The sequence below is a fragment of the Balearica regulorum genome, chromosome 3, assembly GCF_011004875.1.
Source record: "Balearica regulorum gibbericeps isolate bBalReg1 chromosome 3, bBalReg1.pri, whole genome shotgun sequence".
NCBI lineage: Eukaryota > Metazoa > Chordata > Aves > Gruiformes > Gruidae > Balearica > Balearica regulorum.
In genome coordinates this window covers 86,954,024-86,981,167 of record NC_046186.1, presented here as the reverse complement: position 1 = coordinate 86,981,167, position 27,144 = coordinate 86,954,024, and the positions used below count along the sequence as shown (strand labels likewise).

Sequence of the window (27,144 nt, the reverse complement as noted above, 5' to 3'; positions counted from 1 at the left end):
CTAGAAAATACACAATGTTCACGTTACAGCCATTATAATCTTAACCACCATTTTATAACATTTACCTAAAGTTTATTTTAAGAGAAGCCTTGTTTTTAACAATCATCTTAAATCCTAGTAAACTGAAGAATTAATTAGCAAGCATAGAGGATCAGCAAACTAATGCTTTAGTCTGTTAAACCATCTGCTCAGGAGCACCCTGTTCAAATCTTGGCATTAGGAGAGGATGGGCGAATACTTTTGTCTCTTACACTTAGTTACAACTTGCCATTCTTTGCTAATGCACTTTTTTTTTTCCTTCAGCTCATGGCAAATAAAGTTATAAAGAGATTGATAATTTATCAGATTTCTGTTATCGTGAAGTTTTTCTAGACAGATTGCTAACAAATTTGGCAGAAAAATCCTACTGTAGCTACCAGATTCCTGTATACAGTAGGTACATATGAAGGGACAGCTTCAGCGTTATCTTTTGTTAGCTGTGTCTTGTACAAAGCAGATCTATATCCAGTTAAACCAGCCAAACTAGTGTAAGGTAACTGAAGTCTTCAAGGCAGCCTGTCCTTCAGTTCTGAAGACTATTAATGAATGCTCTATTAATATTTTAGTACCTCGTTATATTTCATTATTTACAAGAACATAGTTATCAGATCTGAGGAGGTCCTTGCTATCGCAACCCCAATCTGTCTTCATTTTCCAAACTCTCATGCTAATTCTTTGATTTCATGTCACAGCTTAGTTTTCAGAAAATGCAGGTACTTTCTGACATGTAATGGATCAAGAGTAGCATTTGGCAATGAGAATAGCCAACAGTGTACTCTAGCAGAACACTTTTGTTGTTGACGCTAAAACAATGTCCTCGTACTTCAGCCACTGTCTTACAGATTGAAAAGATGGAGGGCTATCACAGCTCCAAATCAGGTGATTGATACAGTAGGGAAGCCGTCCAGCAAATCTCACTGTGAAGTCTGCATGGCAGTGAGGGGCACAGGAAGGTGCTCCAAGTGACACGCTCAAAGGGTAAGGTGCACAGTACCGCTGATAACCCAATTATTTGCCGAAGACAGAGGACGTTTTAAATAAAGGCAAAGATCTGGACTAAACCTGGAATAGATGGCTTCCCCTCCCTCCTTCAGCAGCCAGCTTTCTCCTCAGCTGTTTCTTTCTAACTCTTCAGGCAGCCGTGACCCTCTCAGGACCGTGTGGGGAAAACTTCCCTAGTCCCAAGTCTTCTCCGAAGAGAAGACATTTGTTGAAAATTCTGTCCCTCTCTCCATTAAGCTTTATACTCCTTGATTTTGCTCATGCATTACAGACTTGATCCTCCTAACTAGCCTCAACTGGCATTTTCTCATTGACTTCAATTAAGTGAGACCAGGACACAGATAAGGTTCAGTGTGAGAAATCACTATATGCTGGTAATTGCAGAATTTTATTCAAAGACATATTTTATCTGTGTTGATGAAATTAAAATAGGATAGGAAAGAGGGGAAAAAAAGCTCAGGCAGAAAGGCTGGCATTTTAATTTTTTTTTTCGAGTTGCTTCTGTAGTAGATTGACCTCCCTCAGATAAATCTGTGCACCATGGAAACTATTTTCTCACTGAGGAAAAATTTCCAAGTTCAGCTGAAGGCCTATACATCAAGTTAAGCGTATAGCTAAACTGTGCAACTGTGTAATCTTACTGCCCTCTTCCCATCCTTCCCTCCCGTTGTTTGTCATCCTTACTGTCATATCTGGTTTCAAAGCAGGGTAGGGTCATTGGGGTAGGGCACGTGCCTTCCTCTGTTTGTAGAGCTCCAGTGCGTGGGAGGACGAGAAAGAAGGGGAAGGAAAACACTTTTTTAGATCTTCAGAGGATAAAAAATAAAGCAATAATAACATGCTGGAAAATAAATGCTATCGACTGATATTTACACAGTCTTCTACCTAAAAAGTCTCTACTGTGTTCAGCATAATTATAGTGCTGCTCAGCAAAATATAGGTGGACAGAATAATAATTCCTTTATTGCTATCTTGCTTTACTGCCTATTCACAGATAGCCTACACTCTGCAGGTCTACAATAATAATAATAATATGAGTCTATATATCAGTATCTTCTGTAAGCACTGATGAACTGTGGCCATCTGTGGAAAGGAGAACTTTCTGTGTCCAGACAGTTCATGTATTTTTACAATATATGTGGGAGCCACACGGCATCGTGGGTCAGCTCAGCCGGCCACTGACAGCTGATGTTGAAGCAGCTTCATGGAGCTGGTGGAGTGTTTAGCAAAACACAGCCTAGAGTCCAGGTTGGTGGGTGGTGGGTTTTTTTTTTTTTTTTTGTTTGTTTGTTTTCCTCAACTCTTTATATGTTAGAAATAAATGAATGACTCTCTAATGTTTTTTTACCCAAACACATCACAGATATCCAGGGACATGGAGTCAAATACTGCCCTCTGAGAGCCTCAGAGGCAGAAGAAATTGAGACTCAAAGAGAGTGAAGACAAAGGAGAAATAGATTAAAGCAATAAAATTATTTAGAAGTGAATGTGACAGAAAGGAGGAAAAGAAGGAAAAAAGCTCTGTAAAATCCAACTGACCACAGGTAAGTTCTGTTTCCTCCCAGTGTCCAGTGGATTGCAACATCCCTTGCCCACGTTTTTCCTACATGGCTTATCTGAATTCTGCAGCTTTACAATGAGCTCTTTCTTGTTGCGAGGAATCCAATTGTCACGAGAGACGATTACAATTTGGGTGGCAGTGGTTAAAGTCCTGAAGTGTCTGTGTGTGCCTATGACAATGCAGAGAATCCAGAGTCACAGCTCAACATAAGCTGAGCGTGTTCACCCCTTATAACAGCTGAACTTAAGTTCACTAATAATGTTTCAGCTTTTTGAGAACTATACATACATGTAACACTTAAGCCACAACTTTTGCAGGCAACACTTTAACTTCACTATAACGAAATGTATAATATATATTTTAAGGATCACTTTATGTAGGGCAAATTTCGTTGCTCTTCTGTCAGTCAGTTTCTACTGATATTTGTGTCTGCTTTTCAAAGAATAACAAGGCAGGCAGTGACAAGGAGTTTAAATCCAGTGATTGTCATCCAACCTACTGTCCTTTTCTTCTTTTTTTTTTTTTTTCAAATTGCTACACTTCAAGTTAATTTATTTTTTTAAATGCATTTTTACATGGAAATAAGCTTATTAGCTGGTGTGAGGAACAAGGAATGAAATTAAACTGAAGGGGATGTAATGTGTAGAGGCAGAGAGAACCGGTGTTGTGCAGGCAGAATCTTCTCCTCTCCTATTTAACTATTTCTTTTCAGGATGCATATCTCTGTAGTCTTAGACCCTATCACTCTGGTAGCGATAACACTTAACATAAGCCTGTTAGAGTGAAACAAGGGGTACATCCTTTTTTGCCTTAGAATGGACAGAATTTATAGAGATTATGTCTAGGTTTTCCCTTTGGTTTCTGGTGAAATCATGATTACAAGTGACCACATAAAAGTCTATCAAGCTTCTTGGTGGTGCCGGTATAGATGTCAAGGAATGGGCTTTATTCAGTTTGTTTCATGATTCTGTATTCGGAACTCGGAACATGTAACATCGGGGGTTCCCATTTTCTCGTGAATTTACATGCAATCCTATTGTTCTTCTCATGTGAATTGCAATACTTTCTTCATTAGCATATGTTGTTAATATGTTCATTAAATTCATGTCACATTGTAATTAATCTGAAAATGATGTCATTTCTGCAGAACCTACAACCTCATTATGTTCACAGTATGTACATCACAGCCGTGTTATTTCTGAAAGAGGTATGCCACTATTTGGTTATTAATCAAGGGGTCATTTCTGCCCAATTTACGGTGATTAACTCTTTACAACAAATCATTCTGAAGCCTTGGAGTGAGATACTACGCAGTAAAATGATTTTATGCTTTAAGAAAAAGAATAAAAACTGTTGCACAGTAGCATTTATTTATACAGCGCATTTAATAGTCCATACAAAAAGTGACAGATTAGATTCAGCACATTGAGGTCAATATATAAGGCTGAGCAGCATCAAAAACTTACGAGTAGCTAGTAACAAACAGAGCAATGATATTTGATTTCTAAGGAGTAAGATGATGGTGAATCTAATTTTCAAGTCATATTGAGCAAAAAACCCACATTTGTCCGTGAATAGTTGTCCATATTGTATAGATAAAATTATCCTAATTTAGTATTGCTAAAAAAGTACATGTTTAGTCTCCAGATCAGTATGACAGATTTCAGCCCACCGTTTCTTTTTCAGCAATTTGTAACAAAATAAAAATGTAGAAAACTATCTTTTCTTGTAGATAAGTGTTATCCTCTTTAATAAAAATATTTTTACCTCAGTGCATGTTTATTTTTTCTTTTTAGATGTAACCAAATGTGCTTTTATGTCAGATTTTCCAGGGTGATTTACACTGATTAGCTATTTATAAATTTAAGCAAACTTACTGTCATCATAAAAGAAGCATCTCATAGGTGGCTTTTTGAAAATTAGGAGAAATAAACTAAAACGATCAACTGGACAAATACACTAATAAGAAAGTTACGATTGTTAGTGGCAGAGATTAAGATATGGCAGGGTTGCAACATAAATTCCCGCTCTGACTGATATCAAATACCACGACTTTCGGTGGGCCTAGATTTCACACTCGACATTTGGCATCTGAAGAGTTGCTTGCCAGTCTGTCAGCTACTGCCCATGCAGGTTTCACGCTGCCTCGGGTCCTGGGTCCTTCGGAGGAATGGCAGCAAAGAGAAGGCACGTTCCAGGACCTGCATCTTTAGTCTTTCAGGAGCAGCATAGCAACAACGATCAAAGGAGACATTAGTGAATAAACATGTTTAAATAATTGATACTATGACTCTACGTAAACATTGATAGTTGGTAAGATACTCACTTTAGTAGTGCGTTTCTGAGAAAGAGGAAGACCGAATGGTAAATTCTGGGAAAGGAAGTAATGCTCAGCAAGGTACTTTTAAACTTCTTTTTCAAAAAGATGTCTTAATCAAATACATAATAAATTTTGTTTTTCTTCAGAATTAAGGGGAGAGAGAGCTTAGGCTGCAGTCTGCTAGTAAGAACAGTGCGGCAAACAGACTTCATAGTTCTGAGAGGAAACTCAGCAGATTTATGAATGGGATTATTGGTGTGGTTGCCTGCCACAGCGGGGAAAGGATTCACTGCCCCTGGAGGCAACTTTCCAGTCCTGTGCCAACTCATATGATTATTCAGATCCTCTAAAAAGTCTCTCTGAAGCCCTGTAGCGGCACAGGGAAAAGGAGGACTGATGTTTCTAACGGATGTAGAGGAAGGTGGGATGTGAAAGGAAGGAAAACTTAAAAAACAAATATGGGGTATGTCCTAAAGAAACATTTTTTGTTTTGTTTCATTTTAAAATGTAATTTCGATGAAAGTCTTCACGTCCATTTTTAGAATAAATTCTGTACTGACCCAGTACAAATACATTGCAAATAATGTTATTTCAAGCGATCAGAAATATCTGTTTCCCCTTTGCAGTAACAGTTTCTGACAGAAGTCAGTGACAACTGCAAGTATAATAGATGCATGTATGCAAAAATTAATCTGTGCCTATTACTTAAACCACAAATGATACCTACGTGTGTTACTTATGTGCATACTTACACGCATTAAACTCATGCATGTATGTACGAGCAGACACAGAGCCACTCAGCCATAAAATAAACCGTCGAGGGCACCATACCTGTGAACCTCACACTGTAATTAGAGTTGCAGGATGACGCTTGGCTTTAGCTGCGGCAGCGTGCAGGCCAGGGGCGGCCAAGCTGTGCAGCCTCCGAAGCACCACTGCTACGCAAGCAGAATGCCACACGCTCAGCACCCCGCGACCCGGTCGCCCTGTTGGCACCAGTTATATTTCTGTATTGCTTGTGGCAACGGGAAATGTCAGAGTCACCAGCCGAGGAACGGTGGCATAAGGTTTCTCTAGATGTTTGCTTACCCATTGGGATAACTCAAAGTCTGCAGATAATTAAGCAGTCTTGAGGCTGGTGCGTCCACTAAACACTTCAACAAGGGATGAATTACAGCTTCCTGCTGTGTAACTGGTAGTTTTATTCTTGGAAGAGTTCGCAGAGCTAAGTGAACCACTCCGGGTACCAAGGCAAGATGAGGGACTATGTAAACGCGTGAGTGCGAGAACAAAGGAAATAAAACTCGGGATGTGTATACGGGTCTGGCAAGGAGACGTGCTGCTGCAAACTCCAGCCGCAGCGGGAAGAGGGGCAGCGGCAGCGCGGGCGCGGCAGGCGGATCGCTGTTCCTCGGGGCAGGCGGCTCCGTCCCCGCGGCCCCCCGCCGTGCCAGGGGCAGGACCCCCCGCGGCTGCTCCCCGGCCGCAGGCGGGCGGCCTCCCGGCTTGGCAGGCACCGGCCGCCAGCACCGGCCTCAGCCTAAAGGAAAGACCCAGGCGCAGCGCCCGCGGTCGCCGCTGCCCGCATCCATCCTCCCGCTCCCACCCGCCGCCCGGCGGGACACGCCGCCCCGCTCGGCTCTCGCCCCTGCCTGCCGGGCGGGCTGCCTCGCCTCGCCTCCCCCGCTCCACGCCCCCCCCCCCCCGCCTGCCGCCGGCCCCCCGCCTCCCGCACCCTCACCTCAGCCGCCCCCCTCTGTCTGGCTCCCCCCGCTCTGTCTGGCGGCCCCCCCCGTCCCCGCCGCGCTTCTCGCGAGAGCTGGGGATGGCGCCGCCGCCGCCGCCGCGGAGGGGGAGACACTCGGGGGGAGCCAGTGACGTCGGGAGTTTTCCTGAAAGTCAATAACGAGCCCGGCGGAGGCGGCGGGAGGAGCCGAGAGCGGGGCCCGGGCGGCTCCGGGGTGAGTGCGCCGGGGGGAGCCGCCGCCGCCGCCCTCCTGACCCCGCGCATCGATGCTGCGGCCGCGCTGCCCGCCCGGGCGCCTCCCTGCGTAGCGGGGCGCGCAGCTCCATGTAGCCGCCGCCGCCGCCAGCGCCCTGGGGCCGGAGCCGCCTCCTCCCGCCCCCGCGGAGACACCGGCCGCCAGGGACCGCCGAGCCCGGCGGGGGGACAGGGGAGGAGGCAGCGGCGCCCTCCCTCCCCTTCTCCCCCCGGAGCCGCCGCCGCCCTCCGGGCTCCGCAGCAGCGCCCGCGGCGCCGCCGCCTCTGCAGGTACGGGGCGGGAGGGGCCGGGCGGCGGCGGGGCGCTTGGGCGGCGGCGCGCAAGGGGATGCGGGGCGGCGGCGCTGCGCGGCCGGGGGCGGTGGGGAGCGCGGGGCGGGGGCGCCCGTGGCCTAGCGCTGCCGGCGGGACGGGAGCGGAGGGGATGGGGAGGGAAGGGGGAGGGGGGTCGCCCTCCCGGCGGCGCGGGGCTGAGGTGGGGAAGGGCGGGGCGGGGGGAGGGGGCGTTTCGGCGGGGAGACGTTATGTAACGGGGCGGGGGGGGGGGGGGGGGGGAGCAGGGGCAGGGCAGGGCGCGCGCCCGGGGGCGCTGCCTGCGCGGGCGCGGGGCCGGCAGTTCCCACGCGGCAGCCCCTCCCCGCCGGGCGCGCGCGCCAACCCCCATCTCTTCCCCCCCCCAGTCCCCCCAGTCCCCCCCCGCACGGCCGTGCGCGCGCTGGGGGTGGCAGTGAGGCGGGGTGCCGGCGCCGAGAGTAGTCGGGGTTTTATCCGCTGGGAAGTTCTCTGCGTGCACGAGAGTGTGTGTGTGTGTGTGTGCGTGTGTGTGCGCGCGTGAGGCTGCGTGTGCCCGTGCGCTAAGAATAGCAGCGCGGCCGGCGGGCCGCTGATGGCAGCGCCTCGCTCAAGTGATGCTGCTGCTGCCGCTGCTGCCGCCGGCGGCGGCTCTGGCTGCAAGTAAACAAACCGCCCCCCGGCCCCCCCCCCCTCCCCGCCCCGGCCATCATGGAGGCCGCGGCCCACATGCACAAGTTGATGTGCAGCCCGCCGTTAGGGGTTACCGGCCGCGTTACTGCGCGGCGTCGGGCCGGGCTTGCGGCGGGGGGTCTGCCCGCGGTGCCTGCCCCGGCAGTGAGGGGGGTCCCGGCAGGTGTGGCTGCGGGGCGGGGAGCACCGAGCGCTCCGGTGCGGTAAGGCAGCGGCAGCGCACGTTGCCTGCTCGCACCCCCGAGGTACGGGGGTGCCCCGGGGGTGCCGGTGTAGGTACACACCCGGAAATTGTGCCAGTGTCTGGTGCGGGTCTGTTTTGACGGGTCAGTACAGCGCCTCCGAACAAAAAGTTATTGGGTCACACTGTTACGTGTTGTGGTTTGAGTGCAAGTGATCGTGATGTAACGAGCAGTAACAGGCTTGTTTGGCTGCTTTATGTGAGCTGCGCCTCTTAGTTTACTTCTGGATGGGAGTGTAAGGCATGAAATAGCCGGTGCTGCTTCTTTCATGTTCTCCCATGATATGTTATTTAAAGGGTGTATGTCAAAAAAATTTAAAATCTTGTTTTCTTACAGCTGAAAAGGAATAAATACTTTCATCTCTTTTGACCTTTATTATAATTTTTTTTCTTTAATGTAATTATTAGTTGGCTGGCTACTTTTATATATCTACATCATCTCATCGTTTTTGTGAAAACATGCCTCAGACTTGATTCACTTAGCCACTGTTTAAGAGTTTCATTACAAAAAAATACCATATACCTGATACCTGCATTGCCAGCTTTTTTTTTCAGTACTGAAGGACTGGAGAAACTTACAGCAGTCTCTTCTGCTCGTGTTTGTTTAGATTTCGCTAAAACTTTGCTAATAGGCAAACGTGGTTCCCCACACTTTGCATATGGAGGTCTTTATTTCTCAAGGCAAGAAGCATGCAAATAAGTAGATCTAAACTTCTGAGAAGTAACATTTTAAGCGTGATCTCTTGTTTCTGCCAGCTTCTGCATAGGCCAGTTCTGGCTGTTCTGCACGGGAATATGGAAAGAGTGTACATGAGAGAGGGAAGGAAGCTTATTTTGAGTTTTAAAGTAAGTGTACTACTTAAGAAGATTGTGTTTGTAGGACTGTTTGGGGTTTTTTTGACAGGAGCCTTTAAGTTGACCCCAATATCTTTAATTGGATTAGATTGCTAATTATAGTCCATGTGGATATATTTTGGTTGGATGCAACCAGTAACTCAAGTTCAAATAAGGGCCAAAGAAAAACTACAGAGATAAGAAACTGTCTCTGTTTCCTAGAAGGCTACGTATAATATTTGAATAACTCATTTTTTCTCTAATGTAAGTGCATGGTGTGTGTGTGTACACAGGTAGTATTAACAAGACTGTCTTGTTTAGACAGTTTGTTCTGTGGTGTATTCCTACTTTAACTAGGTTTGAAGAAATTCAGTGGTGTCCTTAGTTTTATAAATAAGTTCATAGAAAACAGTATTTCATTGTCTTACTCCCTCATTTGTTTTGCATTTTAAGGGAAGATGATGTGTTGTTAAGCAAAATGCTGCCATTCTACAGGAAGTTGATGAGAATTCAGACAGGCACTAGATTTTATTTTGCCCCAGTTGAAGTAGATACAGTTTTAAGGATTGGATAGCATTAATTTGCACTAGAAAATGTTGAGTTTTTGACACTGTAACAAATGCTTTGTGAAAGGGAAAATAGTTTGGTGGGTTTCTTTAACCCCAAAAATACTTACTGGAGCTCTGCTATTGTTTGTAACCCAAGCTTCTGTTTGCAAGATGTTACCAGAAACTGTCTCCTGACTTCCTACTACAGTTTGAAACAGCATGTGTCTGAAGTTTGTATAGTAACTAAAAGATCCTTCAGACTACTTGGAATTTGTCTAGCAGTGGTTGAGTGTTCTTTCACTTTCTGGGTGCGCATTTTCCCAATTTAGAAAGATCAATTGAATAATCATTTCTATACCCAAGAAACTTTATTTGCTAAGTAACTTTGAAATACTCAATTGTTTTGGAGGGTATGACACCATTACTACAGTGGTCGGTGTTGAAGTACATTTGAAATCTCTAAGAAGATACTGTTTCTTATAACCATGCTTGGTTATAGTTTCATTTTGTGCTGCGAATGCAACGGGGGAGGTGGACTTGATGACGTGATAGCCTAGCTTTCCTTCAGTTTTGCAACAGAGACCCAATGTTCTTTGGCACTTTTATGGCTTGGGCATACTACTAATTTTAATTGACACTGGAGAGTGGAAAGACATTGAAATACACTGAGTGAAAACTTTGTTGTACAATACTTCCATTTTGATATGGATAATGCATAAATAAATTGATTTGCTTTAGAAGTAACGCACCATACTGTAACCGTATGTTTTTTAGCTATATTAGTTGCCTGTATACCAAAAGCCCTCTGTTCTCTTTTTCCCAGCTAATAAAATAAGCATTCTGTTCAAAACGTGCAGTACTCCCTTTGCGACCAACAGTGACAATTCAAGAAGGAATAGTTGAATGTGTGCATCCATGAGTTTTGTTTAACATTAAAGTGTTGCATTTATTTTCAGTGTTTGTATGAAATTTACAACCCACTTATTAAGTACCGTCTTCTATATGAAAAGACTACCAACTTAAGTGCCCTTTAAAATTATTCTAGAATATTAGATTAATTTGTGTCATCTGAGATTCTCATTCTGTTAGGATATGCCTCATAAGAATACTGTGGAGGGCGCAGGGGATGCTTTGCGGCACAGCATGTACTTCAGGGAGTTTCGCATTGTTTGTGAGGAAAGGTGTGTTTTCAGTGAGAATCTCTCTTGTCGACCAGTGTGTTTCTTCTTGGTTGTACAGAAGAGGCTTTCCTAGTATCACAGGTTCTCCTTAGTAAATGTATTGCGCTAGTTACTCTTCTTTGCAACAAGTTGCTGTGGTATAGAAAAGATTGTTTTCTAAAGACAAGTTACATAGTAAATTGAAAAGCTGATTCAAAGTGTTTAAAAAAAAATAATCTGTTAATGCCAGAGAAACAAAAAAACTACTGCCAAATAATGAAACACTGAATGTGAAAGTTAACTTTTTAGTGTTTTACATAATGTAAAAAGTAATCTTTAAAGTTTGGTTTATATTTTCATCTTGACTAGGGCTACGTATATGAAGAAAAGTATTTAAAAATGAAGCCTATTTAGACAAACCACTAATATGTACTAATAAAAAGACTGAAGAAAATGCAAGGGTATAGTAGTTGATTATTTGGCATTTTGTCCTTGTTCCATAGCTCTAGATCAATGTTAAGTATGGCCATTCAGATAGTTTTAGTCATACTGATCAAATATAGCATTAAGAACAAGTTGTTGCCCTGTGATATTTTTCAATTCTTTTTTTTTCCCCACTGTAATATCCTGACTAAAGAACAGCAGTAATTTTTAAATTCCCTTAAGAATCCAACTGGGACCTCAATATTTCATATGCATGTCTGAACGACTTGACAGCATGGTTTGCCAGACTTCCCTGCGTTGTCCATGTGGTGAAGTTATTTGAGCGCATCGTACAGCAGGAGCAGAGATGAAGAGCCTGCTTCAGCTTCACGGAGACCAATGAAGGTCTTACCAGTGCCTTTTTGTAGGCATGGAATGGCAGTGTCCAACAGTCAAAAACTTGTTGTACAGCTCAGCACCACAGAATTAATACAGTATTTCTCAGTTGAGTCCCAGCAATCTTGTAGAACAATTTCTACCAACACACATTATTTTTTTTCCCTGCGCATTTCGTGTGCTTCTCGAGATATGTGATTGGTGTGGCTTGCCTTGTGAGATTTTCTTACAATTATTATACCTTTTTCTAAATAGATTGATACAATTCGAGGCAGAGAGTTAAGATCATATGTGTGCGTTTCATGTAATCTGGCTTTTTGTATAACATTTGCCAGAGACCTTCATCTAGTGAGCTCTGCATCTAGCCTTAAATGTGTTTAAGCAATAGTATACCTTTGAAAAATACACAGTCTTCATTTAAGGTTGTAGAGAATTCCTTCTGTCCTTAGGAAATTCAGATCAAGTTGATGAGAATAATGCTTTTTGAAGGTGAACAAGAAGATCCAAAGGTTTTAGATTAGAAGTTGATTATGTTCTAGTCATATTGCAGTGTTAGAATTTGACAGTTTAGCAATGTTTGATTGCTTTGGAGGAAGGAATCACAAAGCTAATTCCTATTGTTGCAAGACAATTCAGAATTTAATTTGTTCAATATCCAGATAATAAATAAGTCCTACTATAAGAGTTTAAAAGAAAGCTATTTGGTAGACATGTCATTGAACTTTCCCCATTTTTATATTAATAGTTTGAGAACACATTTTTATCTCAGTATTTTCCTTTTCTTGTTACTCATGGCACTTCACATCTTTGGTTTTTATTATCTTCAACAGTGTGCTCAGTCTTTTATATGCAATATGATGTTGTGCTGCAGAAAAGTTAAATATATGTGCTTAATGAAACTTTATTTTGTATATCTTGAAGATATCTTTAAAAATATCTTATCTCTGAATGAATAGGAATTTCTAGGTTCTTTGAACTTTTAAGAATTAGATTACCTTTTTCAGAGTATTCTAGATGTAGAAAGCCAATTTTAGTTTGTTTTCAAAATATGGAACTTGGGTTTAAATTTACTTGGTTGTTTGAGTCATTACTAAACTATTTTTTTAAAGGGCAAAGGAACTTTGTCTTAAAAAGGCAAGAATAATTCCTACATTAATCCTCAGCAAGTTAAATTTATTACGTGTATTTTGAAGTGTTGAGTGGAATAACATTGTGATAGTTGTGATACTCAGTTCAGCTAATCCTTGATTTAACTTCCTTTAGGTCTCAAAACTCTCCCGAGTTCATCATCTCAGTAACTTTTTTTTGATGCATAACTTTAGCCCTTCCTTCACCTTTTCTACTTTAAATGTATTTTTTGGTTAAATTTCAGACCTATACTCTAATACATTTTATCACTCTGCTTCTGTCTGATTTTTAGTTATCGTTTTATGTGATTGGAGGGGGACAACAAGAAGGATTTAAAGCATTTTTTGTCAATAAACACAATGCAAAACAATGGGTTATTAATGTTTCACGTGGGATTCTAAAGAAACAATTTAGTTACTTTTAGAAACTTCCTTTATACCTTGGTAAACAAAGGCAAGGGTGGCTTTGTTCACCTTACTTTAATTATACCTTTGTCCCTTAAAATAACTTGCTTTGTCATTATAATAGAAAAAGAAGTACAGAATGATGGTTTCTTTCCTGGTGATAAACTTATTCAGTAGCAGAAGCTAAATAAAATTTAACTTGTGTATTAATATTTCACTGTGCCTGTAGTCTCCTAACTAGGCTTATCTGAGCATATATTAATGTAGAGCTTTTTGACATACTGAAAGTGAAAATAGAATACTGAAAATATTAAGGCACAAAGCATACGCTTAAGCATGCTTTAAAAAGAACTATTTATCTTTTCCAAAGCATGCTGGTTTTCCTTACCACAAGGTGTAGGGAGTGCTATTTTCCCTTTATCCTTCTCATTATTCCAAGTCAAGGGTTATGAAGTAATGTTGTTAGGAGTGAATTTTTGATACCAATATTCTTAAAGGCATTGAGGCTTTTAGTATGAAATATAGTTTAAAAATATTTGCAATGCCTATCATGGAGATATCTTGGAATTTTTTAATATTTGTTTTAAATTTTGTAGAGTATGAACATTTCTACTTAGTATTTAGGGGTATCTTTAAGTCTCTTAATTTTACGTATGTAAATATTACCGTTTTATAAATTTAGGATCTATTGTCTTTTAATAGTCTTGGTTTTTTTTATTTCTTTGTCTTGTCAAACCAATTCATGTTTTATTTTGTGTTGGTTTGGTTTTTTTAAATTTTTTTTTAAATTGACTCAAAGTTGAAGAACTACTACCTGCCTGCAGGTTTCCTCTTCTCAATCCAAGCAGTGATAGTATTTAAATCAGTCAGTCTTCCTGAGACCATAGAAAGGGACAGAATCCATTCTGTTGTATTTGAAATATAACCAAAATTCCAGAATAGGTAGTTTGTAAAAGCCTGTATACTGTATACTTTTTAGACAAAGCACGCAACTGAATGTGATTCTTCCATTAGCAATATAGGCTGTTTTGATTTAGTAGGTTTTGTAGCAGTCTCTGTTCTGCAACATAGTCTTTTGTGTAATTTTTGATGATGTGTAATATATCCTCTAATTGTTAGACCAGACTTCAGATAACAGCTTTGGTAGGGGAAGAGGATATGCATGCGTTTTTCATATAAATAAAACCTGGATCTCAGCTTCCAATCCTAAAGACAACTTTGTTTTCAGTGTAGAGCTTTCTCTTTTGAATTCCTTGCTCCGTGACTGCAAATGGCACTGGAGACAGTTGCAGCCTGTTTGGTTGTCTTGGAGGATTCAAACTCAGATTGAGAAAACCTCTTAAGAACTTGATCTGCTACAAAAAAGCCCCCAAAGCAGGGGAGTAAATGTGTGTGTGATGGAAGCCACTAGAGGATGACTGAGAGCTTTTTTTTGGTAGTGTGTGTTTTGTGTGTGCATGCACAAAGTTTTTCAGTTACTTTTTCTGAGAAATAAGGAGATAGAGATTATGAGATTTGGCTCTGCTTTACATTGAGGACCAAAGAATCTCAGTGAGTCAGGCAAAGTGAATCAGATTCATTTGCTTTTTTTTTTTTTTCCCCCCAAACATTTTATTAAACAAATGATTATTTGCAAAAAGGGAAAATGGTAGTTCCCTTTATATATTAAGAGAATAAGGTTAGATGAATCACTAAGTTGATAATGCTACAAGAAGTTATAGGGATCGTCTCTGGAAGTGCTGAAACTGATCCTGTTGGTATTCTCCCTGGTAACTTGAGTTGGTAAATGTGAGAGTATCTGTTTTTTCTCAGCTCCAAAGTTGTTGCAAGTAGGAGCCTCTGTTTATGAAAGTTCTTACAACAGAGACCTGAATCATACAATTTACACTGAATTTATGGGCACTGTCTTCTTTATTCAGCTGTCTCTTGTCACGGGGGAAATGGGAGGATGCCCAGATTCCAAGGGAGTGTTGTCTGTTCTTATGAATTTCGATGATTATTCATTTACACATAGTGGTTGTTAAGCATAGACCTGAACCACTGGTTTTAGTCCTTCTGCTTGGAAGATATTTCTTTCCTTCTCCCCATCCACTGGGTCTGTGGAGGTACCCAACTGCTGTGATGGGCATGAGAGCCTCCTTTAATTTAAAAATACAAGTTGAGGAAAAGGTGTCTTCCTGCCGTCCATTGCTCATTTTAATGGTAGGTCTTATAGTTCCCATATGGTAGCATCGTGAAATGAGCTGGTTTTTTTCTATATTGCTGTTATTCTTAAAAGTTCAAGATGAAAACTGAAAAGGTGTTGGCTAGTTTTCACCGCGGCTTGGGAAAACTGTGAGCCTTGGCAGAGGGATCTGGAACTCTGTTGCATGTAATAGTTTCTGCTTAATCTTTGTTCAGAAAGACGCCTTTGCAACCTCGACAGCTAGGAACTTAGAAGTGTAATACTAGCTCTTCAGAAGTGTGCTGAATTGTTTCATCTGACACTATAAAAGTGCCTTAATAGCTTTCCAAAGAAGAAAGGAAAAGTTTTACTATTTTTTATGAGATCCAAAAACACACAGGTGTTTTCTTCATGTGACCGACTGTGGTGGAGTAAATCTTTACACCTGCACCATAAAGCATGCAGAGAATAGGTTCTTGTGTGTATTATGCATATACATGACTATCTGATACTGTCTGCAGAATACCACAATATGCTGTTTGAAAAAGATCTTCCAAGTTCTGTTTGATAATGTGGGGGAAGAAAAACCCCAATCCAACCTGTTCTCCAGTTGCTGGAACTTATATAAAAACAAGTCAAGTTTTTCCCTGTAGGAAGCAGCTGGAATGCAAAATATCTTCAGTTCTTACATATTTTTTTCCCTGTGTCTGTGGGTTCATCCTGTAGCAATAAGGGAAACTGTAAAAATTACTATATACCGGCTGCTGAAACTTGAAGCGCATTGGGAGAGCAGAGTTGATTGCTAATATTTAAGTTCTGTGCCAGCTGTGCAAAATAAACATTTCTGTAGCTTTTCTTGAAATAGTTGAACTATAGATAAAATGCTATTTTCATGTGAGAGTTCTTGTTCCGCGTTTTTTAGGCAACTCCTTTACGTCTATAGAAATCCTTTATTACATCTTCAGGGAAAAAGGTTTCTGTATGGCTGTTTTTCATTAAGATCAGTTTTTGTCATGATAAGAAGTAATTCTCAAAAGTCTACTCTTTTAGAACTTTGCTGAGTGACTTTCAGAGTAAAGGAATACAGCGTTTAGCCTCAAACGAATTTAATAAGGGATAATACTACAGATGCTTACAAATGGCTTCTTGAAAGTGTAGTGTGAACATATAACCTTTATTTTCATTAGTCTTTTAATGCTTTGATTTATTTCATTCAGCTTCCTATGTAATTCAGCTTGACTTTTAATTACCCATTAAGGGAGCGATCAATATAACCATATAACTGTTGATAATTCTACTTAAGTTGTTCCTGGTAACATTCTGAAGCTAAACTGGGGATAATTAGTTTTGTAACCATATTTATCTGATTTTTGTATTTTGGGGGTTTTGTTCAAAATTCAGCAAAGTAGTACATGCGATGGGTGGGGTGCAATCCTACAGATATACAGTTGAGGTTGTTGGGACACTGGCTGACATGAAAATAGGCCATAGATCAGATTTTGATTGAGTAATGCTAACTTAATTGTAATCAGTGAATAAATAGGGAGCTTTAAGCATAAATTCATTCATTAAAACTGGATGTCTACTGAAATCATGGACTTATAGGTCAGTATATGGGCAGACAAGATTATTGCTACGTAGTACAGAAGTTAATTTCTTATAGCTTAGTCTCTACCAATAAAAATAAATTATTGCACTTTTCTTAAGCACACACCAAAATTGGAAAGTACATTAAATTTACCAAAAGAGTGAAACATATTGCAGCATATGCCAGCCCAAGCTAAGTACTGTGTGTTACATTGCTTATTTTGTCTTTATAGTTGGAAAAAAGTCACCTGTGATCACTTCTTAAAGAATGCAATGAAAATCTTGTAGGAAAATCGAACTTAAGTAAGATATTTAAATACTAATGTGCTTACACTTCCTTCATAGAACAGCTGCTTTTAGGTCACTGTTGTTTGACACTCACCTCTGGCTTTTTAAAGATTTGTGTGTTTGTAGTAAGAGCTGATACCGTGCTGCGGTGATCCAGAACGGCAAAACCGCAGCCTGCTTTCGGGCGCGTGTCTTAATCTGTCAGATCTCTTTCCACGCACAGCTGGTAGACTTGCTTATCTCTAGTTTGAAACACGCAAACAAAAGTTCTGATAATGTATGACCCAGAAAATAACTCTCACACTAGGTGAAGGATGTGGAAATGCTTGTTCTGGTTATTTTTGCTATACTGGCTTATGTAATAGAAAGTGTAAACAGCTAAAGCTAGTGAGATCAATTAACAGTAATGAAGCAGTCTCGTGTCCTTCCAAAACCTTGTACAGAGCATTTTCTTTTAACTCATATGAAAGCTTAAGCAATGTATAAGTCTTAAGGCAGGGTGCAGTTGCATAAACACACACAGGTGTCCGGTGTCCTCTTAGACGCAACAGGGTGATGCCAGTGCGAAAGGCTGTGCAGCGCCTGCATAGGTCTGACTGTCATCTCTGCCAGTGCTGCGGAGATGTCTCAGAGGCACTGTACGCAATGTTACTTAAAGTTCGCAGTATTAATGAGTTTAGCATTGTGGGTTTTACTTTTATGCAGCTGAAATACTGCATGTTTTTGAAAAAAATAGTGATAGCAAAACTGTAAAATGTACACACTTCACTGTTTCTGTAAAATCAAGTCATACTGCATTTTTTGTTGCATACCACTTGAAAAACATACCAAGTTTTATTTTGCACAGCACAGCATCCATACAGAAGCAGCCTTCCATCTAGCTGCTGTGTGGTGCAAATACACACTTTTAAAAACGATAAATAAGAAATAACTTGCATGTGTATAATGGTTCAGTTTTTAGTCTGTACTTGGTTGGATTAAAACAGCTTACCTCCCAGTCCTTTCTCCATTCATTTGTTGCACGCATTGCTTCTAGCATAGTTGTACTTGTTTCTATCACATGTTTACATTTGTTGGTCAATCTGCTAAACAGATATGTATGTGCTGCACTTGATGGTACTGAACTGGTGTGTGGGTTCCTGTTCCATGCTCTTGCTGTGTACAGGCGTGCTCCTGTGTGTACAGCTGTAGAAGGGTGTTCCTACACCATCAGAGAAATCCCTTTTCTTGGCTTCTCACCCTTTTCTAGATGAGCATTATTTGAATGCTTCTCTTTATTTTGAAGGATGGAGGGGAAAAGCAATCTGCTGGCAAAAGGAAACCTCTCCTGCCCTCTGGCTTCTCTTCCTACTTGATTGTAGTGCTATTTATCTCTTTTTCACAGCTGTTAGGTACTCTGGGAGTGAGGCGGTCAGAAGAGAGGGTTGTGGCTTCTCAGAGTGACATGTCCTGTTCCAAGGCTGACTTCCCTTCAGTTCCCTGCAAGTTGAGCTTTGTAGGGAAAAGAGTGCTCTTGTCACTGCCTGGCTTAAAGCCTTGAGGGAATGTGCGCTCCTTCTTTTAATAAATAAATAAACATTAGCTTTCTTGGTGAATTTGTACTCCTAAGAAGTTGTTTTTCTGTTTGTTTACTTGCAGATGATGCTGGTTTTGAAAAACTTGTGTAAGTTAAGGATTCGTGTTAGCTATAATGAAGACATAGTGGAAGTAGCAAGAATGTTATATTTCTGTAGCTTTTTTTTTTTTTTAAATAATTCAAGCATTAAAAAACCTAATTGCTTGGCTGGTAAACTGGTTATTAAAGAGTTTAACAGTTAGGAGGATAATCGTATCCATAATACATAAGGCTTTGATTTTAAGCTCCTTTACAGAACCTTTCTTTCTATTTTCTTGCATTCTTGATATGATCAATGTAGCCGTAATAGAGGAACCACTTGTCCATTGCATGGATTCTGACAAATGTGGGAATAGTTAAAGCTCCTGTGAAGCGGTACTGGCACCCTTTCATTTAACAGCATCCTGTACATTAGTACAAGAGAATTCTATTGTGTGCATTTTATAAAAGTGCCGTATGACTTAAAATTTAACACATTCTGCTTCTTTTAAGTATTACAGTGTTCATGGAAAATGTGCAGTAAGACTAGAAACATGATTCTGTTATATGGTTAATTTAAAAAAAGGCAGATTTTTAATATGAGCTCAGTCACTGGAAGACATCAACAAAGACTTTTTTGTTGGCTGTCAAGTGAGAAGAACAGAAAATACTTAAATTCTTTCTCTAATGTTTCCTTCCAGGCTGACTCATCAGTAGAAATTGGGAAGAGCTGCAGAAAAGAAGCCAAACAGACAAGCTGATAACTCAAAGAAATACTCTTTTGAGTTGGGGGTTCAGAGTGGAGCCATCATGAGCGATGTTACCATTGTGAAGGAAGGCTGGGTTCAGAAGAGGGGTAAGTTCTACCTTTGAATAGAAAGTTCTGATGTATCGTATGTGTGCAGTGGCATTACGTGGTTACATGTATGAGCATTTTTGATTTATCTTCTGGTCTGCAGTGAGCTAATCTGACCATATGGAATTAATGGCTATTAAGGGCTTGGTTTTGTTAATACTTAACCCTCACTGCCCCTGTTTATAGGGGTAACTGACAGCGAAGAGGAAGTTGAACTCAGTAATTCCCACTTAACCTTGCTGTTGCAGCTGTTGCTACCCATGTATCAGACTAAGTAGGCTGCTGTGGCAGCTGGAAGAGATAGGAGTAGAGGTGCACAGTAGAAGGTTGCCTGGAAGCTGTTGTGGATACGATACTTTGTGTGAAAGTTCCTAGATGCCAAAATCACGCATTGTGGCTCAGCTTGTATTAAAAATGCAGGTTGTCCTCATAAAATCAACATACTTACATAAAGCTCAGCATACACCACCTAATTACTTTTCAGACTTGGAAGCCGTATGATTAAAGAATATGCTCCTAATTATAAGCCACTCTAAAGTATGATTTTCTGTTACATTCGAATTCCTGTAAATTCTTGAGATGTCACTTTATAATGTGTCATCATGTGATTTACAAATTTGGGAAGGTTGCTATATGTTAAACTTTAAATGGGAAACCTCTAGAAATAACTGGCATTTCTATCCCATAATGAACTTTGGATGAAATCTTCCATGCTTCATGCTACTCTGCTTTGGGTTATGGTTGTGCACATGAATATTTCCGAAAGAACATCATGTCTCTTGCAGAGAGAAGGTGTTCTGTATTATAGGGTGATTTATACCATGAGCTTCTGCAATTCTAGCTCACAAAGATATAGACTGGAGTAGTGGGAACAAAATTACCCTTTAATTTACAAAGAAATCCTTTGTTTCAATAGCAGTGTGTGAAGACAAAGATCATTATTAGCTTTGCTATTGCAGATTGACATTAAATGTCAAAGAAGCCAAGAGAATGAGAGAAAAAGTTTATTATTCTGTTGTTATTCCTGCACAAATTGTATTTCAGGATGCATTATGGGTATTGTAGATGAAAATGGGCTAACCTATGTGAAGCTTAAGGCCTACTTCCTATTTTGGAATATATACTTATATTTATAACAAATCAAATTTTACATGACAGGAACTATTTACAATTTTAAATTATTTTTCCTTGCCATCTTCTTGTTTACTGAGTTTGGGTATCTGATTTCCTTTTTTGATTATTTCATATAAATTTCTTTCAAATGTATTAGAAAATGATTAGGATGATCCAAATAATTTTCTTTTACATGACATCAGTTCCTTCATGTAATATTGCTCGTTCTTATTACACCCTGATATCAACTCTGTGAGCACTGGATATGCATATATTAATCACTGGGGTCCAGAAAAGGACATTGTACAATGAAACTGGATGTCTTACTGAATATTTGAAATTCTGATATGTAAAATAAAAGTTTTCCTCCTGATGCTGTTTTACTCTCTATTAGTTGAAAAAAAAGTCTACTGAGTTGACATTTTGATGTCAATTTTCTTAGTAATTGTTTTCTTTTCTAAGTAAAGACATTTCATGACATGCATTTCTCTTTATTTTAATTAACTTTGAGTGAATGTTTGGCTGTTCTTTTCTTTCTTGCTATAGGTAACTGTGTAGGTTTAAGTGGGATTTTGTTTTTATTAGATCTAATACTGTCCTTAATTTTCTGTGTCTGACTTATTCTGGTTGGTGGTGGTTGTTGGTTTTGTTTGTTTCTGAAAACAAAAGGAAAAGTGCGATGGTGTTTTCCAATGTCAAGACTTTGTAAGCATTTAATTCAATGGTTATACATTTAATGTAACTACAAGTTCTACTCTGACCTTGCTCTGGAGCAAGAGAATCAAAGTTGTTGAATGCTTTTTTTTTATTGTTGCCGAGAAAAAGTATCCAGCCTTAATCTAAATTCTGAAAGTTGGAATATGCTCAGTAGACACTTCTTATTTTGGCAGCTAAATATTCTTTCTCTGTACCAAGAAGCATCATGAGGTTGGGTGAAGCTGCCCTGCTTCTGCAAGCTATCATGCTGTTAGTTTTAAAGTGAATTCTCTGATCATCCACACTTGATACTTGTTGGCTCAGTTCACAGGGTAGTTTTGGTGTGTACAAACCAGGTTCCTCCTGGAGGAAGCTGAGCGTGGGATCTCTTCTCCAGGTGGACACCGAGTGAACTTCAGCCCCAGCGATTGGTCCTTTGGACAACCCCAAACCACGTGTGTGATGCATCGTTCAATCTGAGGCTCCAGACTGAATTTAACTTGAAATAAAACTTGTAAACTCTACATGCTGGAAACGCAGGGGCCTGGGCACCAGCTGCTTCAGTTGGCTGATCTGCTTCTATTATGCCAAATTGCTTGGTGATGTGGATATAGCCTGGGACCTTTTAAAATTGTTCCCTTCAGCAGTAAGGAAGGTTTATGATAGAAGGAAAGGAACAAAACAATCTCTGTGATTCACAGCCCAGTCAATGAGTATGAGGATGACCTGAAAGTACCAAGACGAAGAACAGTTTTGAGGAGCAGGCTAATGAGATAGGCCATTACTAAGGCGAGTTAAGTGAACTGAATGAGAGGGGAGGACCAAAAGCTGAGCTGGGGATCTCTGAGTTGAGACTCTGATAGAGGCTGGGGAAGACAGCGTCTGTTAGGGCACAGTGTTACAATTCTTAATGGCTGTGAAATGCACTGAGTAAATGTTTGCTTTATTATCCTTAGTACTGTGTCCATGTCAATAATAGAGGGCTGAGGGCTATATGTTTGTAAACTTTTAACCCTGCTGTTGAGCACTGAGACTCAATGTGATGCTACACAATTGGTTTCAATGCTCTGTTTTTCTGTGTGCTTAAATGATGAACCCGTTAAATTATTGCTATTTTAAAATCAGCCAGCACTCAAAGTTAAGACATGTCAGAATTAAGTTTATTTAATTAAGGACGGTCATACTCAGGCTTTGAGTAGTCTTTAGGAGAAGAAATTTCAGTGTGGTGAGAGTAGATGATGCTGAGGAAGAGTAAGCTGTTGTATTAAACTAATTGATTAGGAGAGAGATGTGTTGTCTTCCTTTATGAGTTTCCTTTTTAGATGATACCAACGTTTTTCCTTCTAGTGCATACAGGTGAAAGGGAAGTGATCTTGACTAAAAATCTGAAATACAATGATCTGAACCTTGCTGCTGATATGCAGAAGTTAAAACATGTATTTGACATTTATGCAGTTAGTGTAAGGACTCTGCAGTAGTTGCTGAAATTACTTTTACATTTTGGATTTGCTTATAAGCACAACATTTTACAGAGTGATTTTTTTTTTAAATTATTGTAAGAATATTTTTGATTTTACTTAACGTGTTTTTACTGTATTTACTAAATTAAATTTAATGCTTTACAGAGAGGGGATATGTTTTTAATTTCTCAGTTTGGAAACAGCTGGTTTTTTAAATGGATGAACATGCTTAGTATGAAGAGTGTTATATCATTATAAAAGTCGGGTTTATGCATATAATTCAGGTGATTTTTTTTTTTCTTTAAAGCTAAGGTTTCCTGAGTTGTAGAGTTGACCTTGTCTGTGGTCTATAATAGTCACAACAATTAGATTTAAGAATCATTAATAACTATGCTTAATTGCAACCTAATTTCTTTATATATAACCTGTGCACAAGATTTCAATTAGTTTAAACATATGAAAAGATTTAAGAGTCTTTGTTACTATGTTATTAAAAGATCATTTGGGACAAAGGAAAAAAATGACATAAGTGCTAACTTTTTAAGGACCCAGTTTTAAATTTAACATGGCAATTAACTTTTTCTTTAACTGAAAGAATAAGGCGGTATTTGTTGTTTGGTTTTTTTTGTTTTTTGTTTTTAATCTGAGGAGAGTGTACATAATGTGCATTGCATAACAAGATGGCTAAATCATTATTTAAAGACAAAGCAAAATGTTGTCAGTTTGTCAGTGCTTCTGTTGTCTTACTTCAATTACCACACCTCTGTTTGGGCTTCTGCATTCAAGTGTGTTGCATTGGATAATCCTGTTTGCCATGGCAATCTTTACATGGCTTACATGAGATATTTTTACCTGAATTATATTGAATAAATAATGTATCTCAGTTGCTTATGGGGGTGACTTTAATGTAATCTCATAATTTTTGATGTCCTCATTTTATCTCCCAATGCTCACCTGAAGGACAAAAGCACTAGTATACCAATTTTATAGAATAGGAACTGAAGTACAAAATTGCTGTGGTGTAACCATAACTTAAGAAGTTTGATGTAATGAGATGGTGGTAAAAAACAGATGTCATGAAGCTTTCCTGTAATGAGATATTGTCCAGTAAACAGTGTATCACTGAAATACTGTAATACCATTTCTCACTCATTTTTTCTTTTTTAAATACAGCCTTCCGTAACTTCTTAGTATCCAGAACTGAATTACTGAATTACCTGAAGTAGTGTTAGTATTTCTAAACTCACAGAGTTTATAGAATAAGATGGGTTTGATTTACTGTGATGGGATTCACTCAACTGCTTGATCTGTTTGCATTTTTGCAGTTCAGGACATGATGCAGGTATCATGGGATTTTAAGAAGTAGCCACATGGAAAATACTTATTGTTATATCTGTTATCAAAAAGAATAAATAGTGTCATGGAATAAATCTATTGTTCCAAACAGGAATACAATTGTTGTTTAAAGTACAAATTATTTACAGTCTTAGCATAACATGTCTTCCCCTCCCATCGTCCACCCATCCAAATCCAGAAAAAACAACTAAGTAGTTTAATTTAATGGACATCATTGGGTTTTACAGTTGAACCAATACCAAACAGATGTTAATTTTGGAAATACACACTGGAGATTGAGTTCACGTGGTATGTTTGTGGTTTGTTTGTGGGTTTTTTAATTTTTTTTTTTTTTGGGAAGGAATGCCTTGATTGAAAAATTTATCTCAGAAGTTATGGTACTAATTGAGTGTTATTCACAACCTGTCAGAAATCCTGTTTGCAGATTGTCTGAATTATTTGAGTAGTTTAACACACCTCTAACAAAGACAAATTTAAATAGACTATCTTGAACATCTGCTACACAAAGTAGAAGAAATTTAAACTATTTTTTTTCAAATTGTCTTAGTGAATAGTAGGTTAAGGTAAAATCTTCATTGATGAACTACTTGAAACTAAATAAGCCTTATTATAAACTTTCTTCTCTAATTCCATCTAATTAATAGAAAATGTGAAGTACTGTAAAGTTCCGATAAAATATGTGAATGTAAAAGAGGCAGCTCCAGGAGGACCAAAGAGAGAAAAAATGTCAGTGCAGGCTCTCTTATATAAATGTTTATATATCTGTATATCTGAACTAGATTTTTTTTGAAGTTCTCAAATAGTTAGAGATTTCTGTATTATGCACTTAGTGTAGAAATGGATTTTAATAAATCTGTAATGTTGTTTGCAATCAGGGAAACCTCACACACTGTTTTGTGGGGTTTTTTTGCTTGCACATACACTCTGAGCAGAGATCTGTGTATTTAGAGGCTGTTTTTCTGCAGCTACACCACTGGGAGAGGAGAAGGGCCCTCTGTCCTCTTCCTCTGTCCTATTCACTTTGTAGTTGAGTACCAAGCTCTTCTTTTTGGAATAATTAGAACCTTTTTAACCTTACTTGTCCCTGAAGAAAGGTCAGAACCATGTGAAAATCTTAAACTTGATGTAACTAGAATGAGTATGGGGTGTCATCTTTGCTAAATAACTGTTAATTCCAGGTACTTTTTAAGTAGCAAATAGATGAGTGTTATTTTTACAACTCTCCACCTTGGATTATTACCAGTTTCTGCAGGTAAAGGCAGTTTGCTACAGTAATTGAAGCCTGAAACGCAAGGTATTTTAAACAGTCTCAAGATTTTTCTCTGCAATATCCTTGCTGAATGCCAGTTTAGATAATTGTGCATGGTTAATTAATTTTTAATTTTTTACAAAATTGTTTTTGTTTCAACGTAGCTGTAATACAGCCTGTTCCCAGTTTTAAAATGGTTATACAGTTGTGATTCTGATTGTTAAAAATAATGCTCTTCTAGATGGATCTGTATTGTAGATGATGGTGGCTAAAATTCTGTGTGTGTTCTTTGATTAAATATATTCGTTCCTACCACTAATACATCAGATAGAAGATGCAGTAATATATTCAAAGGTAGGAAGGTGTTATCCTATGTTTGTATTAATAGGGTATTATTAACGTGGAATGTTCAGGGGAGTATCAAGATGTTTGACTTTGATGCTATTGATTTTCAGATTTTTGAAAAGAAGTTGAACAAATTCAATACCTAAACAGAATCCCTATTTATTATCATCCTTTCAGTAGCTTGTAAGGCATGTTTCTGGTGCTTATCACCTTGGGCTTTGGGCTTTCACATGTTCTGAGGTTTATGGTAGAAAAGTGCTTTTACTCTTTCTGACAAGTTGCTTGTTACACAGGAAAACACCTAGGCAATGGGTTTTTTGAGTATTCTGGACGTGCTGGTGTTACATAGCCTTGCACGTCTGTTCCATTTCCTATGTAATGAATGCTGCCTTATTGTTCATGTTCTAAAGCTTTCTTCCATTCATACTGGTTTCTTTTATTCATACCAGTTTTTTACCCATGAAAGCAATACTTTTAAAGAAGCAAGGTTAACATGCTCTGTTGCAGGGATTAGGGAAGCACGATGTTAACAATTCGTTGTCCTCTTCCTGCTCACAACCCTTTTGGCCTGGCACTACTGTTGAAAATATGCTGTTGCGGAAGACTTTAAGGAGCTGTTTCCCAAATATGTGTTTTCTATTTAATAAAACTCCAACTTTTTACTTTCACCTAAAGCTTAAATAGTCACACTGTATAATACCTTTGGCATACTGTAATCTGTTGATTAAACTTAAATTAATTTGTGTTTATGTCACTTTCATATTGAAGATGTTGCTATTGTAAGGATAACTTGCTTGCAATACCAGGGCTTTTGATATCTCATTAAAAAATCATCCTCCCTCAATGTACCTACATGCCAGTCCAACACATCTCCCAAGTCTTTGTGTTTTCTTTTATTTCAAAGGCAATCCATGTTCCTGTTGTTCTCACCTCAGCCAGGTCGATCAGCTTATGCCTCTGTGGGACCCACTTTTATACTACCCCTGCTGTAATCAAAAACATTAGTAAGGTCAACAGCTGTGACTTGAAACTAGGTCCTGAAGGAATTTTAGGACTGGACTGAGAAGTCAAGGTTTTAGGGTACAAGTATCAATTGAGACTGCAAATTGAGATATCAAAAAATAAGCTTTAGGAAGAGATCAGACTAGTGATGATTTAGGGAATGAATAGAACATGGAGGACAAGGGAAGAAGGTTTTGTAACCACTTGAGTGCTATCTTGGTTGCCTTCTGTTTTTTTGGAGGAACTGTTGACCTTTCATGAGTATCTCTGCAATCTGTTGACAAAATGAGAGGATTTTCCCCACCAAAACATGGAAAGAAGATAGTGGTAGTGCCTGGGATTCGTTCAACCTCCGACTTACTGAGAACAGTTTGATTTTCCTAAATTGCAGG

The 27,144-nt window shown here is 39.6% G+C and overlaps 1 protein-coding gene across 6 annotated transcripts in view; it reads left to right on the top strand.

Moving 5' to 3' along the window:
• Nucleotides 1-6,740: 6,740 nt before the first annotated feature.
• The window catches only part of AKT3 (AKT serine/threonine kinase 3), a 160,316-nt gene continuing 139,912 nt past the window's right edge, over nucleotides 6,741-27,144 (top strand). For 2 of the 6 annotated variants that reach the window (XM_075748813.1, XM_075748809.1), the window contains exons 1-2: nucleotides 6,744-7,194; nucleotides 19,377-19,531. In XM_075748813.1, the coding sequence (XP_075604928.1) occupies nucleotides 19,486-19,531 (46 nt within the window). In that variant the 5' untranslated portion in view covers nucleotides 6,744-7,194; nucleotides 19,377-19,485. Of the gene's footprint in view, nucleotides 7,195-19,376; nucleotides 19,532-27,144 lie in introns of those variants that run through there. The other 4 variants (XM_075748812.1, XM_075748810.1, XM_075748808.1 and 1 more) reach the window with 3 other exon arrangements.